This window comes from Culex quinquefasciatus, chromosome 1, assembly GCF_015732765.1.
Source record: "Culex quinquefasciatus strain JHB chromosome 1, VPISU_Cqui_1.0_pri_paternal, whole genome shotgun sequence".
NCBI classification, from domain to species: Eukaryota; Metazoa; Arthropoda; class Insecta; order Diptera; family Culicidae; genus Culex; species Culex quinquefasciatus.
Window position 1 is genome coordinate 38041014 of NC_051861.1, and position 21957 is coordinate 38062970.

Consider the following 21957-nt stretch of genomic DNA (forward strand, 5'->3'; position numbering starts at 1 on the left):
TGATCCCTCTCGTGTCTCACCGTTTAACAACTGCCGAAAGTGCGCCTTCGGATTCTATACAGTAAAATGAAGCCATCTGGATTTCAGGGATACTTTCTCTTTCTTCCATTTCGAGTCCAAAGTGTTAGTTTTGATTTGTTTGTCTGTGTAATGGTAGATTGTAGGTTTGTGTGTTTTTGTGTATTTGCCGACACTTTGCTTCCGTCACAATTATTTTGTTATTTTTTCTTTTAATATGTTTAACTCGCCTCACTTCCGGTATTCGGCGCGCCACTGGTATTTGGGTATTTTTTAGTTTGGGGGTTCTTTAATGCAGTTTGTCAATACAATATGTTTTTTTGTTTATTTCATGAATGTCGATTCTTTTCGAGTTTCATCACAGTGTATGCGTGTGTATGTGTTTGTGTGGGTCGGATTGGCTGCTTGATAAGATATCTTAGTTCGACCAAGAAACGTTCGCGCGCATCATTTTGTTGGCTTTGTTGTTCATTTTAAATTGTGTATGACTTTATTACTAGATATTACGCTTAAAAATTGTCCACCTTCGAGGTTGGTCTCTCCGCTGGTAGGGTTTCATGAGTGTTGTTCTGCGTTTTTGTCCAAGGGTAGTCAAAATAGGGTCGTCGCGTTCTTTGTGAGATTGAGGAAATGTGAATTTTTGAAGGGGGTGGTGGGCGGGGGTTTGTTTTTTACTTCCGGAAGTTAACGCATCCGGTAGTGGTTCTTCTCGTTGACCTGGGACAGCTCGCCCTTGAAGTGCAGGTCGATCATAAAGTCCAGATCGCGGTTGTTGCGCGCGTTCGGCTTCATCTTGAACATGCCGTAGATCTCCTCGCCCTTCTTCACCGTCAGATACTCGTCAAAGTAGAACACCGTCTGCTTCCAATGCGTGTACGGCGATTCGGGCGAGGTGCTGAAGCCTAGCCGCTGGTGACACTTGGTGAACTCCACGTTGAAGTACGTGATCAGCGCCTGGATGAAGTCGTTCCGCTTGACCAACAGGTGGAACGGTGACTCAAAGTCCAGGTCCTGCTTCTGGACCGTGTACAGGTCGATCTCCTTGATCATGTACGAGCTCGTTACGATCTGCTTCGGGTCGACGACGTCCACGAGCGGTTCGCTGATGGCAACCTTCCGGATCGCGCTCATGTTGAACCCGTACACGTTATCCCACCAGTTGATCTTCTCGTCCTTGTACTGACGGTCCTCGATCGCCGACACAAACAGCGTGCACCGATCCGGGAACATCATACCGGTGTTGGGTCTGAGCCACTTGTCCCGCGCGTATAACACCGTGTCCAGCATCGACTCGTAGAATAAACAGTACCTGCAAGACCACAAAAACTCAATCAGAAACCACCTCTCCAAACAACCCATGAATTAACAGAACTCACCCCATCCACTCGGAAATAATAATGTCCACCTTGTCGATCCCGTGCGGCAGCTCAATCTCCTCGACCTTGCCCTTCACCAGCGTAATCACCTCGTCCAGGTGGTTCGCCTCGATGATCTTCTGCGCGTAGTCGATAATGTTGGAGCACTCGACGGCGATGACCCGCGCGGCGCCCGCCTTCGCCGCAAACATCGACAGAATGCCGGTGCCGCAGCCAATGTCCAGCACCGTCTTGCCCTTGAACAGGTGCTTGTTGTGGTACATCGCGTTCCGGTACGTCAGCGTGCGCACCTCGTCCTTCAGCATCTCCTCGTGGATGCCAAAGTGGGCGTACGAGTCGAAGTAGTAGTCCCGCGAGGTCATGTCCTCGGCGTTGGTCGCCAGGTCGCCGTTATCGTCGACAGCGCCGTCCGCAGCGCTGTTGCCGTTCGGGCTGGTGGCGTTCTGCTGTTGACCCTTTTTGGACGCGATTGGTTTGATGGTGCTGCTGCTGCTGCTCTCCGCCGTCTCCATGTTAACGTCTGTGGTGGCCTGCAAGAGAGAGGGATGAAAGGATTTTTAACATTTTACTACAACTTCAACCACTTCCGACTTGTTGAATACGATTGCTTCGGGTCGACGCAAGAAGGGTCAGAAACGTAGACTTGGAGATCGTCAGTACCGTAAATCTGGGTGAAATTGATAACCGGAGTGACTTTGATAGGTTTGAGGTTTTTCCACAAAAAGAAGAGTTCAATTTAAATACGGAAGGAATTGTACGGAATCAACCCGTTGCCCATTGACCGATTCTCTACCAGCTTCGTGAGTCCATCGGCAAACTGGTTGTCCGTGCTCACGTATTTAGTCTTCACGACACCTTGTTCTAGAGAATCTTTAATGTAGTGGTGCCGGAAGTCGATGTTCTTTGTGCGGGGGTTGTAGCAACCGTTCTTGGCAAGTCTGATGAAACTTGGTGAATCTTAACGGCGTTGCGATCCCGTGCCACCACGCTGCGCTTTTTCCCAAGTCCTTCATGCGGAAATGACTACTGAGCTGCTTGTCCGTCCGCGAGCGGTTGCTGCTGAAGATCATCAGATCTTCGACGTAGATGGCACCGATCGGGATGTTGCCATCGTTCTTCAACGCTACCTCCAGCTTCCGGTTCCAGAAAATAAAATGCCAATGCCTTCTCTAGGATACTTTTTAGTGGTACTTGAACTATTGAAACAATTTATTGTTTGAAAATGTTTTTAAATAGCATCAGTTTCGCAAAAAAAACTAGCTTCCCTAAAACAGACGTGACATTTAAGTACCTGAATGAAATGCATACAATTTACTATCGAAAATGCACTTCCCAAACACGGACGTTAACTTCAAGTACCTACTGTAAGAAGTCATTCCGGTTACGTGTGTAAAATAACTTTTTTTGTGGTAAATGAGTAATTAAAACTAAACCTTTTTTTTATATTTCAGGTCCAGCACGGATTACACCAGCTGTCCGGGGCTCAATTTTTTACGCAGTCTCCTGTGCTCAATTGACCACTAAATGAAAGTCAGCTTCCAGAAAAATCTTCTTTCAAGTGTCGGTTAACTACTCACTACAGCAACAAGTTCCACAATTGCTCCAGTTCAGCAAGGGCAGCATCTAAACTCAAACAATGACTTGGACACTTCGAACGTAATCGCAGCATGCCAAATTTAGATGCCGCCAAACAAAAGAATGTTGTTGAATGAGTGAGAGAGCGGGCACCAGGGTTGCTAGGTGAAATGCGACGGGAAAACTGATGGCAACAAAATTGCAGCCGTGTGAAAGTTCGTGAGAGATTTGCGACCTGCCAAAATTAGGACCACCGGGCGGTTAAAGATAGAACTGATTGAATGGAATTAGAGGCAAAATAAAATATGTTTAAGTGCTTTTTAAACAACTTAAACACAACTTTATTATAAAAATTAAAATGCAGATTTATTCTTTAAGAGATCCCGTTAACACCGATGCTGCTCGTTTTCGGCTAAAACGTAGAATTATGCTCTTTAGATATCCAATATGTTTGATTTGATTGAAATTTATGTGCTTGATTCCAACGTCCGTGATTGGGAAACGCGTTCCAACCGCGCGTGTGTATCTAAACGAAAACACATACTGACACAACCGACATAACCTCCAAATCTGGAAGCATTTTATACGATGTTTGTGTGTTCAAAACTCGTCTGGCTGTGCGACCGCACTCTGCCACCCCCTTTGCGCACCCAAACTGCTGCCGGACTCACGCTTTCGCTACCGGGTCTGCTGCCAAGACTTTTTTTTCCCTTAAAATTTCCTCCAAAAACAAAAAAAACAAAAGAAAATCGATCGAACATTTTCCTCGCGAAACTCACCATTTTTCCTAGCACAAAAAGCTGCTTCTTTTACAACACAATCCAAGTTGGCTGCTCGGGCTTTGTTCCTCTCCTCGGCCTTCTGGAGCAGGCGAAAATTTCGCAACTCGTTTTCCACACCCCGGAAAAATCGACTTGAAATCACAGATCAACTCGGTCCGGAAGTGACTTCGCGGAACCTGGTTCACCACCAGCTGGAAGCGCTGCCTAGGAATCGCTTGGCGACGTTAATAAGTAGTAACTTGTCCGAACCACGAGAATGGCTGCCGCGCGCGTGAGGAACACACTTGGTTGGAGGGATGGCCGAAGGTGAACAAAAAAAAAACGCCGCAAAAATCGAACAAGCAAGCCGCGGCGCGAGGAAACGAATGCGCGTTTGACAGCTGGTCGGACGGGAGGCGGTGAACGAAAACGCGTGAGTGGCTGTCAAATGGAAAGGCCTGTACAGGGTGGTCTGTTTATACGAAAAGGTTTCTTTTTTTTTGTTGAAAGTATTTGAAAAGGGGTTTGCTCCTGGGAATGTTAAAATATCGAACAAAAAAAAATCTATTGGCTGGAGCTCCGCAAACGTCAAACCATACAAAATTGCTGCCGGATATTTTCCGAGTGAGATCCGGAAAAAGAGCTGACATAAATTTGTATTAAATAATTTGACGTTTGCTGATGGTGTCGAAAATTTTGGTTATTTATGTAACTCTGTGATAAAACCGACGACACGACAAGACACTCGGTGCAAAAATCTGAGTAAAAAGAGGTCCCACCGTGAACCCCTGAAATCACCGTCATTGACCAAAGTCGCGGTAAATTGAAAGACCCCTCAGAAATTTAAATCAACTCGCAACACTGTTTGAATGTAAATATTTACATTAATCATAACCTCATTAAATTTTTTTTTCGAAAACTCGCAGGTTTAGGATTCTTTCCCGGCTAACGCCGGAATTTGGTCTCATATGGGCGTTTGCCGGTGCCCTGGCCAAGACAACGGGAATTCTGTTATAGGCAATTAACACGCAACAGCACAAAAAACATCCCTCCGTTGACTTTTACGGCCTCTTCCGAAACATTTCCGTTTTAACAGCGACCACTTGGCTTGCAAGGAGGAGATTCCAGAAAAGGCCGGAGGTCCAGGTACCAAAACGCTTGGAGCAGCTCAGGCCGTACGAAGTTCCGGAACCATCCCGAAGGACTATCAATTTTTGTCGTAAGAATTCTAGCTTCCTGCTGCCGGAACTAGAACTTTTCAAAAGCGTATCGGTTCGTTGAGCCTGGCGGAACTGGCTGCGGGTGCTGAACCAGATTTAACACGAAAATCTGTACGGCGTTTATTGGGACTGGCTCTTGGAAGCTAGGAAGCGGAACCATCGTGGCGCGTCAGCTGTCGGATGTCGTGGGTGATTCGTGGGATAAAAACGACGGTAGAGTAGAACGAGTTGTCGCGAAGGTTTCTTCGGTTGGAGTATCACGTTTTAGAACTGCTCAAGGCTAGCTTTATCGAAAAGGATCTCAAGAAGGTTCTGGGGAAAGAGAAGAACCTAATAACAAGTTTTGAGCAGTTCCAGCTGAGTGAGGCCGCCCACCACTATTGACATGGCCACTTCAAACGCGGCCGCTCGGTTGTTCAAGTTCTAGGGTTGAACAGGTCACTTCAGTAACATTTTCTTATACGACTTTAGCAGTGCCGAGAAGATTTGCTACCTGTTACCTTTCTGAAGCTTTGGTGCCGCGAATGTGACGAAATAATGGCAAGCAGGGATGGAATAATCACACAAAAAAATCATTTTCGCTAGGGAACTTTCTTCACCCGCGAATGAGGGAGGAGGCAAATCACGCAAAAGTAAATCGCTCCCGAACTTCTCCGAGAAAATCAATCTGTTGATGATTCATTGTGAATTTCCTTGTTAGCACCACTTAAAATTGATTATTTCACATTGTTTACACAAATTCCTCATCTACAAAAAGTGACAGGTAATTTTTCGACTTGTGACGTTACACTTGCATGTGTAGTAGTGAAAAAGATGTACCGCCCTCGGTACCGCCGAATAATCAAGATGATTATTTTTTTAGATTCTTTTTACCCTGGGATGGGATAAACAAAGAGAAAAAAATCTATTGTCAAACTAAACCACTTTCAACATGGCCGCTTCTGTCAGCCTAAACCAGTCCTTTCTTATGAGGAGAAAATGAGAAGTATTGTAATTTAAGTTGAAAAAAAAATAAAACAATTTTAAATCAATTTAACAAATAATTGTAAATTGCATTTAAAGATTGATTAAAATATTTTAAATTAAAAGGCATTTATTTCTATCGTACACCGAATGTCGACTTATCAACATTTTCATTTTAAAAAACAATACATTTCATGAACTGACGATTCTTTTGCCCATTTAAAACTATTGTTATTTTTTTGCGCGTTACATAGAAATTTCATCTAGATTGAACAATACTTAATCTGTGCTTCCCGTGAAATTAAAATGTTGCGTGAAGAAACAACATCGTAGAACTGGATTTAAAAAGATTTATTAACTTTCTGTGCGTAACGGGACAACGACAGGAGCAGATTTATAGATAAGAACTTCCCCTCCCATTTAATAACTTGCAGGCTTTTTAGGATTTTTTTAGATTGAAGTAAGATAACGCATTTAAATCATATCTCATTTTTCAAATCCAAATGAAAATCAAAAATCTTTCATATAAAAAAAAACATATTAAAAATTGAAGAAGTGAACATTTTTTGACTCGTCGTGATCGTATCGTATCATTTACCTCGAGCTTGACCTCGAGTCATCTTTGATTTGCCAACCATTTCTAGTGTCCGTCCTTGTGTCCGTCCCAGTTTTTACCGATCTTTCGTGTGCGAGAGAGGAGAGCCATGCTCTATTCGGATTTTTTCTCTTGATGAACGTCCAAAGATTTTCTTTTGATGATGATTATTCCATCATCCATCATATTGTTATTTTAATCTTTATATTTTTTTATTTTATTAATTTGTTAATTTCTTTTCTTGACTGCCCTCCGAGCTCCGTACTTGACTTTACGTGAAAAAAAATACAAATTCCCGGGAACCCAACCCCCCTCTCCCCTGCGCAAAACGTCAAAAAAAGCCTCTTGACTCACATGCTCCTTTCGCAGGTCCGCCTTCTGGTCTGTTTGTGCAAAATAGTCGTTCCCGCCCGCTCTGGTCCGTGCTCGCGTTTGTCGTCGCGGTCGCGTGGTTTGTTTCGAGACTTATTTTTTTAGCCTCTCCGTTCATCTCGTGTGTGTGATTGCCCCACACCCAGGGAGTCTGGTCTGGTCCGTTCGTTCCGCCGGACGATTTGTTCGTGTGACAGCTAGTTTTTTTTTTACTTCTTTGAATTCGACTCGTGGTTCCGGTTCGTTTTCCCTCGAGGGCCACTTCCGGTTGTGCGTGCGTTCCCGTGACCTTGCCGTGCGTGCGTGCGTGTGTGTTGGAAAATTACGTGTACCATTTTACTCAGGTGGAAAATCAAATTATTCGCCCCTTTTTACTGCGGGAGTTTGCTCGCGGGAATCGGTTCAGTTTGCTTTAACGAAAAAAAGTTCCGACTATGGAGGAGCCATCCAAAGTGTCCGCGCCGACCGCCGTAAATGGGCACCCGGTTGTGCAGAGCCACGCCGAGATGCACCAGCGCTGTCTGAATCCGTACCGCTCGAAGGTGACGGTTGTCCTGGGGGCCCAGTGGGGTGACGAGGGCAAGGGCAAGGTGGTGGACATGCTGGCGACCGAAGCCGACATCGTGTGCCGGTGTCAGGTGAGTCATTCATAGGCTTCTCGTAATCATTCAATCAGCATCGAGCGCAGGGACGGGGAGTTCCGTAAAAGGAGAACGAAATAAGCACTAAAAAAACTTGAAGAGGGACTTTGAAAAACGAATTAGCGAATCGTGTGCAGAAGAACCAGATTGGAGGAGTTTTGCACAGAAAAATAACTACTCCACACCAATCTGGTCGAAACAGAGCCGATCCAGATGGTAGCCGAGACAGGAAATTATTACGACTGGCCAACTTGTTATAAGTCAGGAAAGGTTTTGTTTAAAAATTAAGATTATTTTTTCAAAACAACCAATGAGTAATTGGTTTTTTTGTTCATAAGACCTTTTGAAAAAGTGAGCTGCATTTTTTAAGTCTTAAAAAAGTCAAAGTAGTTATGTCACAGACATAACTGGAATGGCGTAGACTACGTAATGTTTTGATATGTGGACATCTGGAGTTTTTTTTAAAAGGTTCAATAAACCAATTTGTCATATAGTTTTCCATAGCTTAATTGCAGGCCAAGGATTGATACCTAAGAGCATGCAATGGCACTGATCTTGTTGCGTGCTCTTCGGTTGACGTCCAGGTAAGGAACATCCTGGAAGGAGCGCAACTAACTACATCCGTAGTTCTGTTAGATCATCCGAATTATCTTGATCAGAACAGTATAGCTCTGGTTCCTTGCGAGTGTCCTATTTTCTTACCTCCACGTTGGCTTGGTTTTCATGATGACCTAGCTGGTGGCCTGTGGAAACGGATCGTAAACCTTTGACCACCGCGGGTCAGAGTCGAGACGGCTGAAAGAAAGGGGAGCGACAATGTGGGAAAGGATTAATTTGTGATTGTAGACGGTATTGTTTTGATTTGCAGTATGTTGAGTCAACTGCTGTGGATGTACCTGAAACATCGCACAACGGGGTTTCTCTTCTCGTCATTCTCAGCTACCACCTATCTCCTATTTTTATTTTGCTCTACTGATTCTCACTTCTTCACTGATTCTTCTAATTTATCCATCATTTGGTTTTGATTTTACTAACTTTTGATTCTCTTATCTCTCAAAGCTTTTCCAGTCTTTTTTACCAATTAATACTGCTGTAACAAACTTTGTTTTTTTTTTCCTTAAAAATATACTTTTCCTTAATGTACTACTAATATTATAATAGTAATAGTAATATATCAAGTCTATTTCTCATTTGCCTAATCTTTTTTGGTTTTATTGCGAATTTAGTTATTTGAATAATTCTTTATCTGCCCTAGAAATTATTATTACTTTAATCTAAGCTTGTTTTTTATCTCTATTTATCAACTATTGTCTAATTTTACATCCAGCTTCTAATTTTTATTCTTCAATATACAATCATCATTTTTTTACTATTGATTCTTGATTTTTATAAAATATATTCTCTTTTACTGTCTATTGTTTTCAATCTTCGCCCTTTTTTCAAACAAATGAGTTTTGAGCCCTTACTCAATTTATAGAATGGTTTAAGGATTAACACAAGTATTACTATTCTGTCTGCCTGTGTGGATCAATCGGACCGCGCACTGGACTCACAATCCAGAGGTCGCCGGTTCGAATCCCGAGGTGGACGCAAATAAATTCTTACAGGGTTGTTACGGACGGCGCGGATCGCGCGGATTTGCTTGCTAATTTTGTTCAGGCGCGGATAGCTATTTTCATAAATAAAATAATTGAGAACGATAGAATTTCTTTCAAGTTACAAAGGAAAATATTATAAGCAATTAAATAAATTCAATCTTTTTCTTTGAGTGCAAAAACATAAATTTCTAAGAAGTTGTAAATGAAAAAAAATTTCTTCTGAAAATTATTCATTGTTTTTTTTTTCTTAATACGAATCTTCAAAATAATCTTCAAGGAGCGTTTATTTTTAAAAATGTATTGAGATTTCTTATATAAATTTTACATAACATTACAACTCATAATTTTTGTTAACATTTGCTGACCTGGTTCAAATATTTTTCTATAATTATTCACGTGATACATTTAATTTTTATCTTCTGACTCATATTTCAAACTTTTTCCAAAGATTTAAACATAAGGATGTACATAAATGATTCTTAGGGTATGTTTCGGATTGGATTTAACCCTTAGGTTCCAAAGTTTCCAAGACATTTTTTAATATAGCAAACAATAAATATTGAGCGAGCATATTAATTACAATTTCAAAATTACAAAATTCGAAAAATTACAGAATTTCAAAAAGCTTTAGATCTTTTGAGATTTTTTTTATGTTTTTTCAATCTCAAATTTAAATTTTGAAATTTGTGGTTTATTACAAATTGAAAGATTCTGTTGCCACTCTGATTTAGGTAGAATTGGTTCTACTCCCAATTATCAAAACATGACGAAATCCACTTAGCAATCTGCTAAAATCTCCGTCTAAAATTGAAAATTCCAGAATTTACATATTTAATTAAACAAAAAAAAAATAGAATTCATGAATTTAAATTGCCAAAACTTGCAGACTCAAAAACGCAAAAAGAAATATGAATTCTCACATTGAAAATTTACAAAAAAAATTAACATGGTTTTTTTAATTCGCAAATTCTTAATTTTTAAAGAATGTTCTTATGTTATAAAATTTTAAATTTATTTAATTATTTATTGATTAAATTATTAAATTATTAATTTATTAAATTATTAAATTATTAAATTATTAAATTATTAAATTATTAAATTATTAAATTATTAAATTATTAGGTGTGCATGTCTGGTACGAACACTCTAAGCGTGTTCTAGCGTGTTGCTCATACTGACTCAGAGCAAGGGTGAGATGTAGGTGTAAGGGCAGTGCGTGCTCATCAGGAACCTAGTGCATAAGATCGGTCAAGGCCCGTTCTTACACTGAAAATTGCGAATTGCGAATAAAATAATGAACATCAATTTTTGGGCGCGCAAAAATTTGTTAACCTTTTCTTTAAAAAACATGTTTTGGAACACGAAAAAATGAGTTTCCCAGTATATATATCAATGAAATAAACAGTTATATAGTTGATAACAAATGTGTTAACGTATGTTCAACAATTTTTATTAATTTCGGACAGACTTTTTTGCCAAATAGTCCAAATTACTATCTTTTTCTAAATTTACAGTTTTCTCATAGAAAAGTAAAACAAATATTGGAAAGTTGTACACCAAATTGCTGGAAATAATTTTTCTCATCCGAATCCGTTTTATGAAAATGTTGATTGTGAAGGTAAAAACACAAAAACACAAAACACAGCCGTTCGTAAAGCTGTTTCTTGACTCCCATTCTTTTGAAGAGCATACTGCCCTTACTTTGGAGAGTTGATAAAAAAGAATTGAAAATTGCTGTTCTTGTAAAAACAATAATTATAAAAAATTTAAATAAAAATATAAATAAAAATTAAAAAAAAAACTCTCAAATTAATTTTGCCAAAGTGTAAACAAAGTGTCTGTCCTGCTCGTTCCTAATGTAAACACCTTCTGACGTAAGCAGGACAGACGGTTTGTTTACACTTCAGCTTCGGCCCATTTGCATTGTTTTGCTTGAAATACAATCTAAAATACAACATGAACGTGAGGAAGGCACCAACCACCTTAAGGTGGATTAAGTAACGTTTTGCCTTCCTCACCTCACTGAGGCAAGGCTATAAAATCTCGCGAAAATTGAACTTCTTAAATATACCTTCTAGATATACCTTCGCGTATACCTATCGACCTATCGAATCAAATTCTGAACAAATGTCTGTGCACGCAGAAAAATAAGGCATATTTGAATCAACAAAACGTTTTGTTGATTTTAAAATCAAGTTTTTTGTTGAATCAACGCTAAACGTCAAAGCAACTTTTTCAAAACAACAAAAGATTTTTGTGGAATTGAGAAAATCAAACCTCGTACAGGCTGATTCTACAAAATATTTTTCTGCGTGTGTGTAGACATGATTTTTTTCCACAAGATTTTCTCAGAACTGGTTGAACCGATTTTGGCCGGGTCAGCCTCATTCGATTCGTTTTGGGGTCCCATAAGACCCTATTAAAATTTATTCTGTTTAGTTAAGTATTTAAAAAGTTATGCTAAGTATTTGCAAAAAGGGTGATTTTTTGCATAACCTCAAAAGGCCGGGTCTTTTTGTTTACGTGCGAGAGTCGTTGCCACATTGCTTCAAATGAAAGTCTGCATGTTTTTCTGAAAAAAGTCTGTATCTGGTATATAATTTCTTTAAAAAAAAAACTTTGGAATTCTTTTATATTTTTTTACTTGTATATATATTTTTATATGACATCACTAAAACAGCTTAAAAAAATATTTTATATGTCTAAAAAACAAAAAATGACAATAAATAAAATGATACCGATCAATGTAAAATTTTATATAAGTTTTGAACTCATTGTTTTATATAAAACATATTTTACAAATTATCTCCAAGTTACTACCGCCAACCGAGGGAAAATCAGAATAACAGTCTAAATAGGTACAGGAGATTTTAGAGCAATACATTTGGAAGTACAAATTGTTTTGTTCTGTTCCTGTTTTAACCGAAGTCATCCAAAACGTCATGCAATTATTATTTGCTTTATTAGCTGTATTTATTCGTTACATTTCTGGAGTTTTTTTTTAAAAGGTCCAATAAACCATTTTTTTTTGTTTTTGGGTGTTTTTTAATACCCCTGACTCAAGGCGGTTTCAAAAACACCCAAAAAGCAAAAACTGGAAATTTGGTTTATTGGACCTTTTCAAAAAAAAAACTCCAGATTTGTACGTATTTGCCCTAGATGCCGGTGTTTGATTCTAAATAATTTGATATGAGATTGTTTATTTTTTCAAATTCAAAATCGAAAATATACGTGGGGACCATCCATAAACCACGTGGACACTTTAGGGGGGGGGGGTATGCCGATTGTCCACGATCCATACAAAAAAGATTTTTTTTCGTATGGACAATTGTCCACGAAGGGGGGGGGGGTAAGAGATTTCCAAAAAAGTATCCACGTGGTTTATGGATGGTCCCGTGAATATATTCAGTCATAAAAAAAATAAAATAATAGAGAAAAAAATTTAAAGCACTAGGCATTTTGCGGACCTGTTAATTAAAATTATGATATTTTTTTCCTAAAAAGCCAATTTAATGCTGAGATTCGCTGAATACAAATTTTAATTCATTTTATTGTTCTACTATTTTCACAACCAAATCTGAATTTCCAGACCAAAATATGTTTTTTTTTCAATTTCGGGAATTCCCGGGACAAATTAAAGAAAATCCCGGGATTCGGGAATTCCCGGTTTAGGAAAAATCCCGGGATTTTTGTCCCGGGAATTCCCGGGTTGGACGCAATACTCATTTTGGCATTACAAGATTGTTAAATCTTGTTTTGATATGAAATTCAATAAAATGTAAAATGATGTAACAGAAGCAAATCAGCGAAAACTTTTTAACTTTATTAGTTGAATATTAAAAAGCAGTTCATCAAACGAGAATACGTTTGCCCTACATTTTGTTTCAAAATATATATGTATAGCCCATCCATAAAACAGGTGGTAACTTTTTTGAAGATTCAGAGAATTTGTTGTGTTTAAATCTAGTGAAGATCTTTTTAGTTTATTGAATAATAATATATAATGAATCATAAAAAGTAGTTTCTGTTATTTAAACACAAGATTTTCAGAGTTATTTTAACATTTTTCACGTTCCGCGAAATTTGCGTGAAATTTAGTGTTTTGAAATAGGAGTCCCCGTGAAATTTGCAATTTTCGAGCGTGAAAAATCACTAAGCCTAATTATGACGATGGTTGTCGTAGTTTTGGAGATAGTTTTTGAAGTGAGGAAGGTCTAGACAAAATCTTTCAATTCCTAGACCAAATTCTAGCGTTTGGGTCTCCCCATTTTCTGGTCCAAAACCCTTGCAAAAGGAGACAATTTCCTCCATCGCAAAATAAACAGGAGAAGCGAGACATTCCATCGGTGTCGGAATTACACTGCTGTTGTTTTGTCTTGTGTGTGTTTTTTAAGCTGCCACAACTGTGACGTCGTAAATTCCCACTTCGAGGCACGACGCAACGTGCGATAAGGCGCTTGAAAGTAACAACCGGACGAAACTTGACACACCAACTCTGGTGCGCTGTTCAAATTGTGAAATTAGAGGGAATCCGTTAATTGAACCCCGACAGTTTTGCATATATTTCAAAAATGCTGTTGCTGCGCGTGATTTTGCCAGGTCTGGAAAGCAGAAGGAGTTCAAGGACAGGCAAAGTCGTCAAATTACGCAAAGTAAAGCTACGTAGACTTTGCGGTAACATCAGACTTTGCAAGCGGTCGCAACAATTAGATGGAATGTTGTTGATTGAGTGTTGCAGTTGATTGCATCTCTTGCATTCTGAACTTGAAAAAATAAAGTCAATCAATTGGCGTGGAGAGAGAGAGAGAGCGCGCACTCGACGCGTACTCGCGATGACGCACATTTGAAACCATCTAGATATGGCCAGAGGCCACGTGACCACGTGGCTATCGTGATAAGTTGACACCTTGAGCGGTAGACCTGCAAGCGGCGAGAGATAACTCGAAAAGTGCAACGGCAAAGACTGTTGCTGAACTTGAACTTTGGCTTAAACAAAAAATAGTATAAATATCAAATTTCCAAAAAAAAAGTTCGAGGTTCCATTTGGTCGTAATCTCCGCACCACCTCCTTCGAAAAGAAGGTCAATACTTTCCGTTGGACGCGGACGCTTCCGATTATGTGTGATTGACGACGACGACGACGACACAAGCGAACACGCACCAACTTCGATGATAAGAGCCACGTGGTGCTGTTATTAGCGCAATCGGTTATGTTCTCGGCATGCTTACGCTTTAGTAACGTCAACTAGTCGCGAGAATTCTACCTACCCAGTTCAAGCGATTACGAAACCATCTGGCGATGTGGTGTCACATGGTTGGCGCTTGTGGAGTAAATATCGAATTGTTGCACGACCTTTGAACTTTTTTAAAACTGTAAATTTTGTACAAAATTCTGCTTGCAGTCATACGTCCAAAAATCCTAATTATGTTTAATTTGCAATTTTAGACAAAAGTCAGTGTTGCCATGATTGGGTGGAGTGGGAGGTTCCGTCTGTGTGTTGTGTTGTTTCAAAACAGTGTTTAGCTTATCCGAAGCTGATTCAGCATGCAGCCATAACTTGGCCTTTAGTCACGCGGAATATTGGATTATCGCATTTAAAGAGTGGGAAAGGCAGAAGAATGGATTCAATTTCTATTTACATTAAACGGCAGGGGAGCAACTCTCCATAAAATCGGCCGAATTCGACCATTTTTATTTTTTTGTATTTTTTGAATACTCTTTGCTCAAACTTTGTGGGGGCCTTCCCTATGACCAAAGAAGCTATCTTGTGTCATTGGTTCACCCATACAATTTTGGCTGCTGTCCATACAAAAATGGTACATAAATAGGGTATATAACCCTATTTTGGACCTAGTACCTATTTTGGACCTATTTTTATTAATCGAGGTAGTTCAGGCTTTTAAAGTACGAATTCACTGAATCCAACCAACAGAAAGTGTAGGCAGGATCGTTTTGTATCTTACCTCTTCCAAAAATGTTAACATTTTTGATTATTTCCGCTTTTTCAGCCACTTTTTCCAACGCCATTCGAACTTCCTTTCATTTTCCTAGCACATCGATTAGGTCCAAAAATTCCGGCCTCGTTGCTTATCAGATTTGGCTCGCGACACCTTGATGATTTTTTCTGTTTTGCACTGACACCAAGCAATTTCGTCCGGTTTCCGAGCAATGTAACTGTTGTTTATTTAATTCTTTCTTGTTTTCCGTCACTAAACCATTGAAATAACTATTCTATTATCGAAAAAAAACTCATTTCAAAATATTTTTTCAAATCAGCCGCGTTGGATCAGTTTTTGGAGCTACTTTGCCGTCGGTTCAAGGCTATCACCAACACATGCATAACAAGGTGTTGCCAGTTTTGTTTATCAATTTATTTCTATGATTGATTAAATTTTTTAAATTTAATATTTTGAATTGAATTTCTTTACTGTAATTATTTGAATGAAATCCAAGCTTTAAAAAGCAAATGATTAACAGAAACAATGAAAATATGTTTTTTAAACGATAAAAATGCAAATTGATGCTAGAGATTTAGATGATTGTTAGGACCGATTACAAAGTATCCCAAAATTTAAACTGATGTTGATTTATTTTTGTCTAAACATCATTATCACCAATTTAGCGGCATATATTTTTAATTTTTGCTTCAAAAAATGCAAACTGGCTACCCTGTTGGAATTGAAGGGGAAACGATTGAAAAACCTAAAGGGTCTAGTTCATTAAATCGTCAGCTGTCACCGTGACAGGAGCTGTCAACATCGCTTACGAGTGGTTTTTGAAAAAGTCGTATGAATTAAATTTAAAAAAATCTTGAGTTTGTTTTAAAAAGATCCTAAGCGCTAGTTGTAAACAAATCAATTTTTCGATTAGTTCTCGATCAATTTACGAATTATAAATAAAAAATGCTTTGAATCATCTGCACGTCTTTTAAATGCTCTTTACTGGAAAACAAACAAAATTTGGTTTGGTTCAGAAAAAAAAAATCAAATATGTGTCGGAGATCGTGATGGCTATTGCAAACTAATCAGTGAAATATACATATGGAAAATATATTTTTTGTAAGTTTTATCTGATTTTTGCATGTTTAACTATATATAATTTTTAAAAATACAGGTATAACGCATTTTTTCACAATTGGCAGCGTTGGTTTATAATAAATTACACTTTTAAATTTTACCGTGTCAATCATGTTAGAAACACAATTAAACCAGCTAGAAAAATAAAAATCTTCAAAAAAAGTTGAATACGTACGGAATGGTATGGAATCATACTGACCGTGGTAGAGAAGTGCTCAAAGTACCTCATGAAGAACTTTTCATGAAATTTTGAAAAGTTTAAAAAGTTAGTTAACTATAACTTAGAAAATGTTGATAAATAGCATTATTTTCATCTTCTCAACGTGTCAGTTTTTTTCAATGAACATGATTTTGAATCGTAAAACGGAATGCATTTTCAGATTCTTCGGACAATCTTCTACTAGGAAAAGGTAAAATAAGTAATATAAATATTATTAAATATTATTTGTTTTTGAAACATAATTTAAAAAAATATCATAATTTAAAGGCATTTCCATTAAAACTAATTTCTTATAAAATGTGCAAACTTTTAATTCATTCTTTAAATTCAGTTATACATGTAATATAAATCCACAATTTAATAAACAAAACTAGTTTCAACGAATTTCAGGCAAAGTTCTGTATTTTTAACAATATTACCTAAAATTTATGTTATATATTAAAAAGCTTATAAACATAATAAACTAAGTATTGACATAAATGATTTTCTTAAAAATTATATCAGCAACCTAAGCGATGGTAAGTTCGAAGTAAAAATAATGTTTGAAAACCTCAAATCTGCTTTTAACAAAACAAACTATGACTATCAAAGGCACCCTGGTATTCAAACAAAGATTTTTTTCAAATATTACACTGTTTTTAAGTTTAACATGACAGATGAGAAAGTTTCACACCAAGTTACAAGCTATAATCTTCCTTTAAAATTTCTTGATTGTTTAAAAATATTTGAACATAAGCTCTGCTTAAAATTTAGAACCTTTTTTCATTGTAACTTGTTATGTATCTGTGTCATTCATTTAATTTTAGGATAAGGTGTTTTAATTGCGAGTAATAACGGGTTGTCTTTTATGTTCTAATGCTTGAACAATTAGGTCGTAAGAATATGCAAATTGTAAATAGGACAGAGACCTGCTAAAGATGCGTGAGTTTCCATTCAATATGATTAAAACACGTTTTCAAATTCAAATCCATTGTTTCATCAAAATTGTTTAATTTCTGAAATAAATATTTTCCAAATTATAATCGTGGATAGGCCCTTTGGTTTATCAAACCGAGTTTTTGTAAATATGCGTGTTGCCCCCGCACGCCGCAATTCAAGTTGTCCAATTTTCAACCAATCAGAGTGTGGGTCCAAAATAGGTTCAGCGATGTCTCCAAAATACATTCAATAAGTCCAAAAAGCATCCAAAAAATGTTTTACTTGAAATGCTTATTACAATGGAATGGTTAAATTATTTTATATTTTTAATAGTACACTTTGTTAAGCATAAATTAAGGCACAAAACAATCTTGAAACGAGCCAAATTAGTTAGACCGTTCCTGAGAACTATGCGAAATATGTTGACGCTTTGCATAGTAGGTCCAAAATAGGGCCATATACCCTATTTAAACCGCTGTAGCTTTTGAGTGAATTTTCTGATCAATTTGGTTTTTTCGGCAAAGTTGTAGTTATTGTTGAAGACTGTTGAGAAAAAATATTTATACGGAAAAAAAATTGCAGATTTTTTAATCAACCTTTTTTCACAAAAACTAAATTTCCCAAAATACATATTTTTTGATTTTCGAGATATTTTGATGTGTTTTAGGAGACAAAAACCCGCAACTTTTGAGCCATAGAGTAACATGGTCAATAAATCTGCCGCCGAGTTAAATTTTTTTGAAAAATAGTGATTTTTGGAAAAAAATAATTAAATTTCATGCAAAAACAAATTTGACTTATTTTTTTATTTACAATTTTGTTTTGATCACCGGAAGTCAATTATAATTATTTGCTTATATTGGCAATTTGCGGCGAGAAATATTAAGCTAACCTAGGACAGAAAGAGGAGAGACAGAATTGAAGATCGCGACAACAGTTTTTTCAAACCTTTTGTCACATGGTGGATAGATCCAGACAGGGCGCTGGCAGTTATAAGGGGAAAGGAGGTGAAGAAGCTAAGGGGCATTCATTCTAAGTGTAATATTTGGTTGAACTAGCTTTTTAGGGGTCTTCCATTAACCGACACAGAAGGTGTCGGAGAATGTCCCACATAGTTGACACACGATAATTTCTTTTCGTGTTTCGTCATCTATGGGACGACCCCCAAAAAGCCCTTAGCTTCTTCACCTCCTTTCCCCTTATAACTGCCAGCGCCCTGTCTGGATCTATCCACCATGTGACAAAAGGTTTGAAAAAACTGTTGTCGCGATCTTCAATTCTGTCTCTCCTCTTTCTGTCCTAGGTTAGCTTAATATTTCTCGCCGCAAATTGCCAATATAAGCAAATAATAATTATTTTTTATGTAAAATTGAATTTCCAATCAAAAGTACTTAACAGATTTTTTGATAAAATGCTCTGTTTTCAAGATATAGTTACCGAAAGTTTGATTTTCGTGAAATATTTGCAGTGTTTTTTGATATTTAAAAATACCCTTTTAAAATGTTAGTCTTGATTTTAAAAATCTCAAAATATTTTTTCCGAAAAAATCGGAAAATTTTACGAGGTCCAATCTTTAATGTATCTTAGACAATTTTATAGCAAATTTTCTGAACTTTAAAAAACATAGAAATGGTCACTCATGGTCACTATTTTTAAATATCAAAAAACTGCAAATATTTCGCTAAAATCAAACTTTCGGTGGCTATATCTTAAAAACAGAGCCCTTTATCAAAAAATCTGTAAAGTACTTTTCGATTGGAAATTCAATTTTACATAAAAAAAACGTTACTTAATCCACCCTTAGGTGGTTGGCGCCTTCCTCACATTTAAAAAGTGCTATACAAAATGCAAAAAGTGCGTAAATAACACTTAAGTACTTATAACTTTTGATAGGGTTGTCAGATCTTCAATGTTTTGGACGCATTGGAAAGTTCTTTTGAATACCTATCCAACGATAGGTCACATGAGAGATCCGGACAACGTTTTCATCAAAATATCTGAGATCCGGCATCCAAAAAGCGTATAACTAACACTTAAGTGCTTATAACTTTTGATAGATTTGTCAGATCTTCAATGTCATGACATCGGCTCAGAATCACCATCTGAGCAAATGTCTGTGTGTTTGGCTGTATGTAGACATGTGTTCCGAATCAATGTCACTGGAATATCTCGTCACTGGCTGAGCCAAATTTGACCGTATTGGCCTCATTCAATTCGTCTTGGGGTCCCATAAGCACATCGAAAGTTATGCTTAAAAAACTTCTGAATATAAATTTCACAGTTTGCAAAAGGGTGGTTTTTGCATGAAAACCTGCCATATTATATATTTAAGAAAGGTTCTGAATTGACCTTTCTTGTGGATTAAGAATTTTCAAGATCTGACTTACCTATCTAAAATTACAGCAGTTTAAAAAATGGTCTGAATTTACATAACCTCAAATGGTCGGGTCTGATCGCCATGAAAAAACAGTGAAGAGGGATGCCATTTTCCTCAAAGGCGGTGTCTGTATAATCTTGACAAAAAGTCTGTAGGTAGACTGTTTTTTTTAATTCATCACTTATTTTTATTAGGACCTCTTGCTTTGGTGCTGCGATCACGATAGGGGAGATCCATGAACCATGTAGACACTTTAGGGATGCGAGGAAGGCACCAACCACCTAAAGGTGCATTAAGTACACAGAAAAAAAATCATGGTAATATTACATCTGGGAAGGGGTACATCTTTTATGTCAGAAAAAAGGTGTAATTTTACCTCTGGAAATTTGTAATTTTACCACTTTTCTGGTGTAATGTAACTTTTTCAGTCTTAATTGAGGTAAAATTACATCATAAAAGAGGTAATATTCAACCTTCCAAAATTACAGCTTCCAAATTTACATTATTTTTTTCTGTGTAACGTTTTTTTACCATACTCCTCTATAGCTCAAAAGTTGCAAGTTTTTGTACCCTAAAACATATAAATAAATCTTGAAAATAAAAAAAATACGTATTTTGGGAAATTGAGTTTTTGTGAAAAAAATGTTGATTAAAAAATCTGCAAATTTTTTTTTCCGTGTACCTATTTTTTTCTCAAAAGTTCTCAACAATACCTACAACTTTGAGGAAAACACCAAATTGATCAGAAAATTTACTCTTCAGCATCAAGTTTTACAACTTTGGGATGTTCTATAAAATGGTAGAGCATTGAGTTTTCAATTAGAATCTCACTTTTGCGAATATTTAGATAGAAGCAGCGCACCACTATGAACTGTTTCCAGGTGTTAAAAAATCAAAATCATTGTTTTTAGTTTTAAGTTTTTTTTTTTTCATCCAAATTCAAACATCGGCATAAGTTTGCCAAAACCAACTCAATAACGTACCAATGGGAAGTCATCTAAGTGGAAGCACAACATTTAACTGATGAATTTTATTGATTGTTATAGTGTATTGGGTGTAGAATACGCTTCCTAAGCTGTCCTGTCCTCCAACTCCCATTTACTGCGAAACACCTTCACCAGTCCCACGACCAACTGCACGAGGAAGAATGCACCCACGACACCTCCCACCATAATGACCATCCGAACATCCCTCGGCGTAGGCGTGTACAACTTGCCCCGAAGTTGGCCCCAATCACAACCCACAGTCAGGTCAATCTTCCCCCTGAAATCCGTCTCATCCAGCGAGCTCGCACTGTCCAGCTCGAACACGTAACCTTGCACAAAGTTGTCGGTGAAGCACATCTGAAGAATCAACGCTGAAGCACGCCTCTCCAGTTCAAAGCCGACGATTCGCAGCGAAAACTCACTGCCCAGATCGTGCAGGCCGTAGTACCCGTTAAGCGTTCCGTTGCGGTCCTTCCACAGGGTGTAAAACTCGCAAAAGGTGTCATTGACGGGTGAGGTCTTCTGGATCATCAGGAAGGCTCGGTCCGGAGATCGGAGCACGGTGGAGCTCATAACGGGGAATCGAGAGGTGAAGTTGCGCTTGTAGTCGAAGCTGGTGAGACGGTACTTGAGCGCTTCGTCGAACGAACGGACAAAGTCGTCGAAGGGGGTAGGGATGGAGGCGCAGCTGTTGCTGGACTGGCCAGGTTGAGGATTGTACGCAAATCCTCCTGTCAGAACTAGAATCAACCTGACGAACGTGGTGGACTGCATCGCGAACTGGAATAGTGTCAGTTGGGAAAATGTGTAGGAGTTTTGTTGTTGATTCGATGAAGGGTTATTCCCGTTGTGCAAGAAACTTCCTGGATATAGATACCGAAACTTGGGGAAACAATGACGAAACTTCCTTTTGAAACATCGATGCTAATGGTAATGGCGATATAGCAGGGAAAGCTCGGGAAAAATTTGGCCCTCAAGCTGATTTTGTTTACGCCTCTGGTTCATTTGTAGGGTGAAACATTTTTTAATTTTGTTCAAATATGAAAGTTTGACACTATTAAATAAAACAAAATCCAATAATTCATGTATCTTGATGTTTTTTGATCAATTTATAACAATTTTCATCTTTTGAAAGGTGCGAAACATCCTGAAGCAATTATTTGACATTATGAAAGCGAATCTTTGTTTTAAACATGCATGCAAAACCAAAATTTAAAAAGAGTGACTCTGACTTCGGCTTCTGAAGATTGAGCGAGTCCA

General features: G+C 37.8%; 2 protein-coding genes across 2 annotated transcripts in view; one reads left to right on the plus strand and one right to left on the minus strand.

The window, feature by feature from the left end:
• Nucleotides 1-133: 133 nt before the first annotated feature.
• On the minus strand, nt 134-4094 carry LOC6035063 (protein arginine N-methyltransferase 1). The gene is made up of 4 exons (XM_038258306.1): nt 3749-4094; nt 1395-1924; nt 686-1327; nt 134-626 (listed from the first exon to the last, which is right to left on the minus strand). Exons 1-3 carry the CDS (start codon nt 3749-3751, stop codon nt 703-705), a joined length of 1158 nt encoding a protein of 385 aa, XP_038114234.1. The 5' UTR covers nt 3752-4094; the 3' UTR covers nt 134-626; nt 686-702.
• Nucleotides 4095-6876: 2782 nt separating this feature from the next.
• Nucleotides 6877-21957, plus strand: part of LOC6035062 (adenylosuccinate synthetase) — a 38102-nt gene continuing 23021 nt past the window's right edge. Inside the window, exon 1 of the mRNA XM_001845246.2 lies at nt 6877-7518. Coding sequence (XP_001845298.1) covers nt 7315-7518 — 204 coding nt within the window. The 5' untranslated portion in view covers nt 6877-7314. The remainder of the gene's footprint in view (nt 7519-21957) is intronic.

Coding starts and splice junctions, on each gene's coding strand:
- LOC6035063 (XM_038258306.1), bottom strand. Junction 1,328..1,394: donor ATTATTTCCGAGTGGATGGG/GTGAGTTCTGTT, acceptor GTGGTCTTGCAG/GTACTGTTTATTCTACGAGT.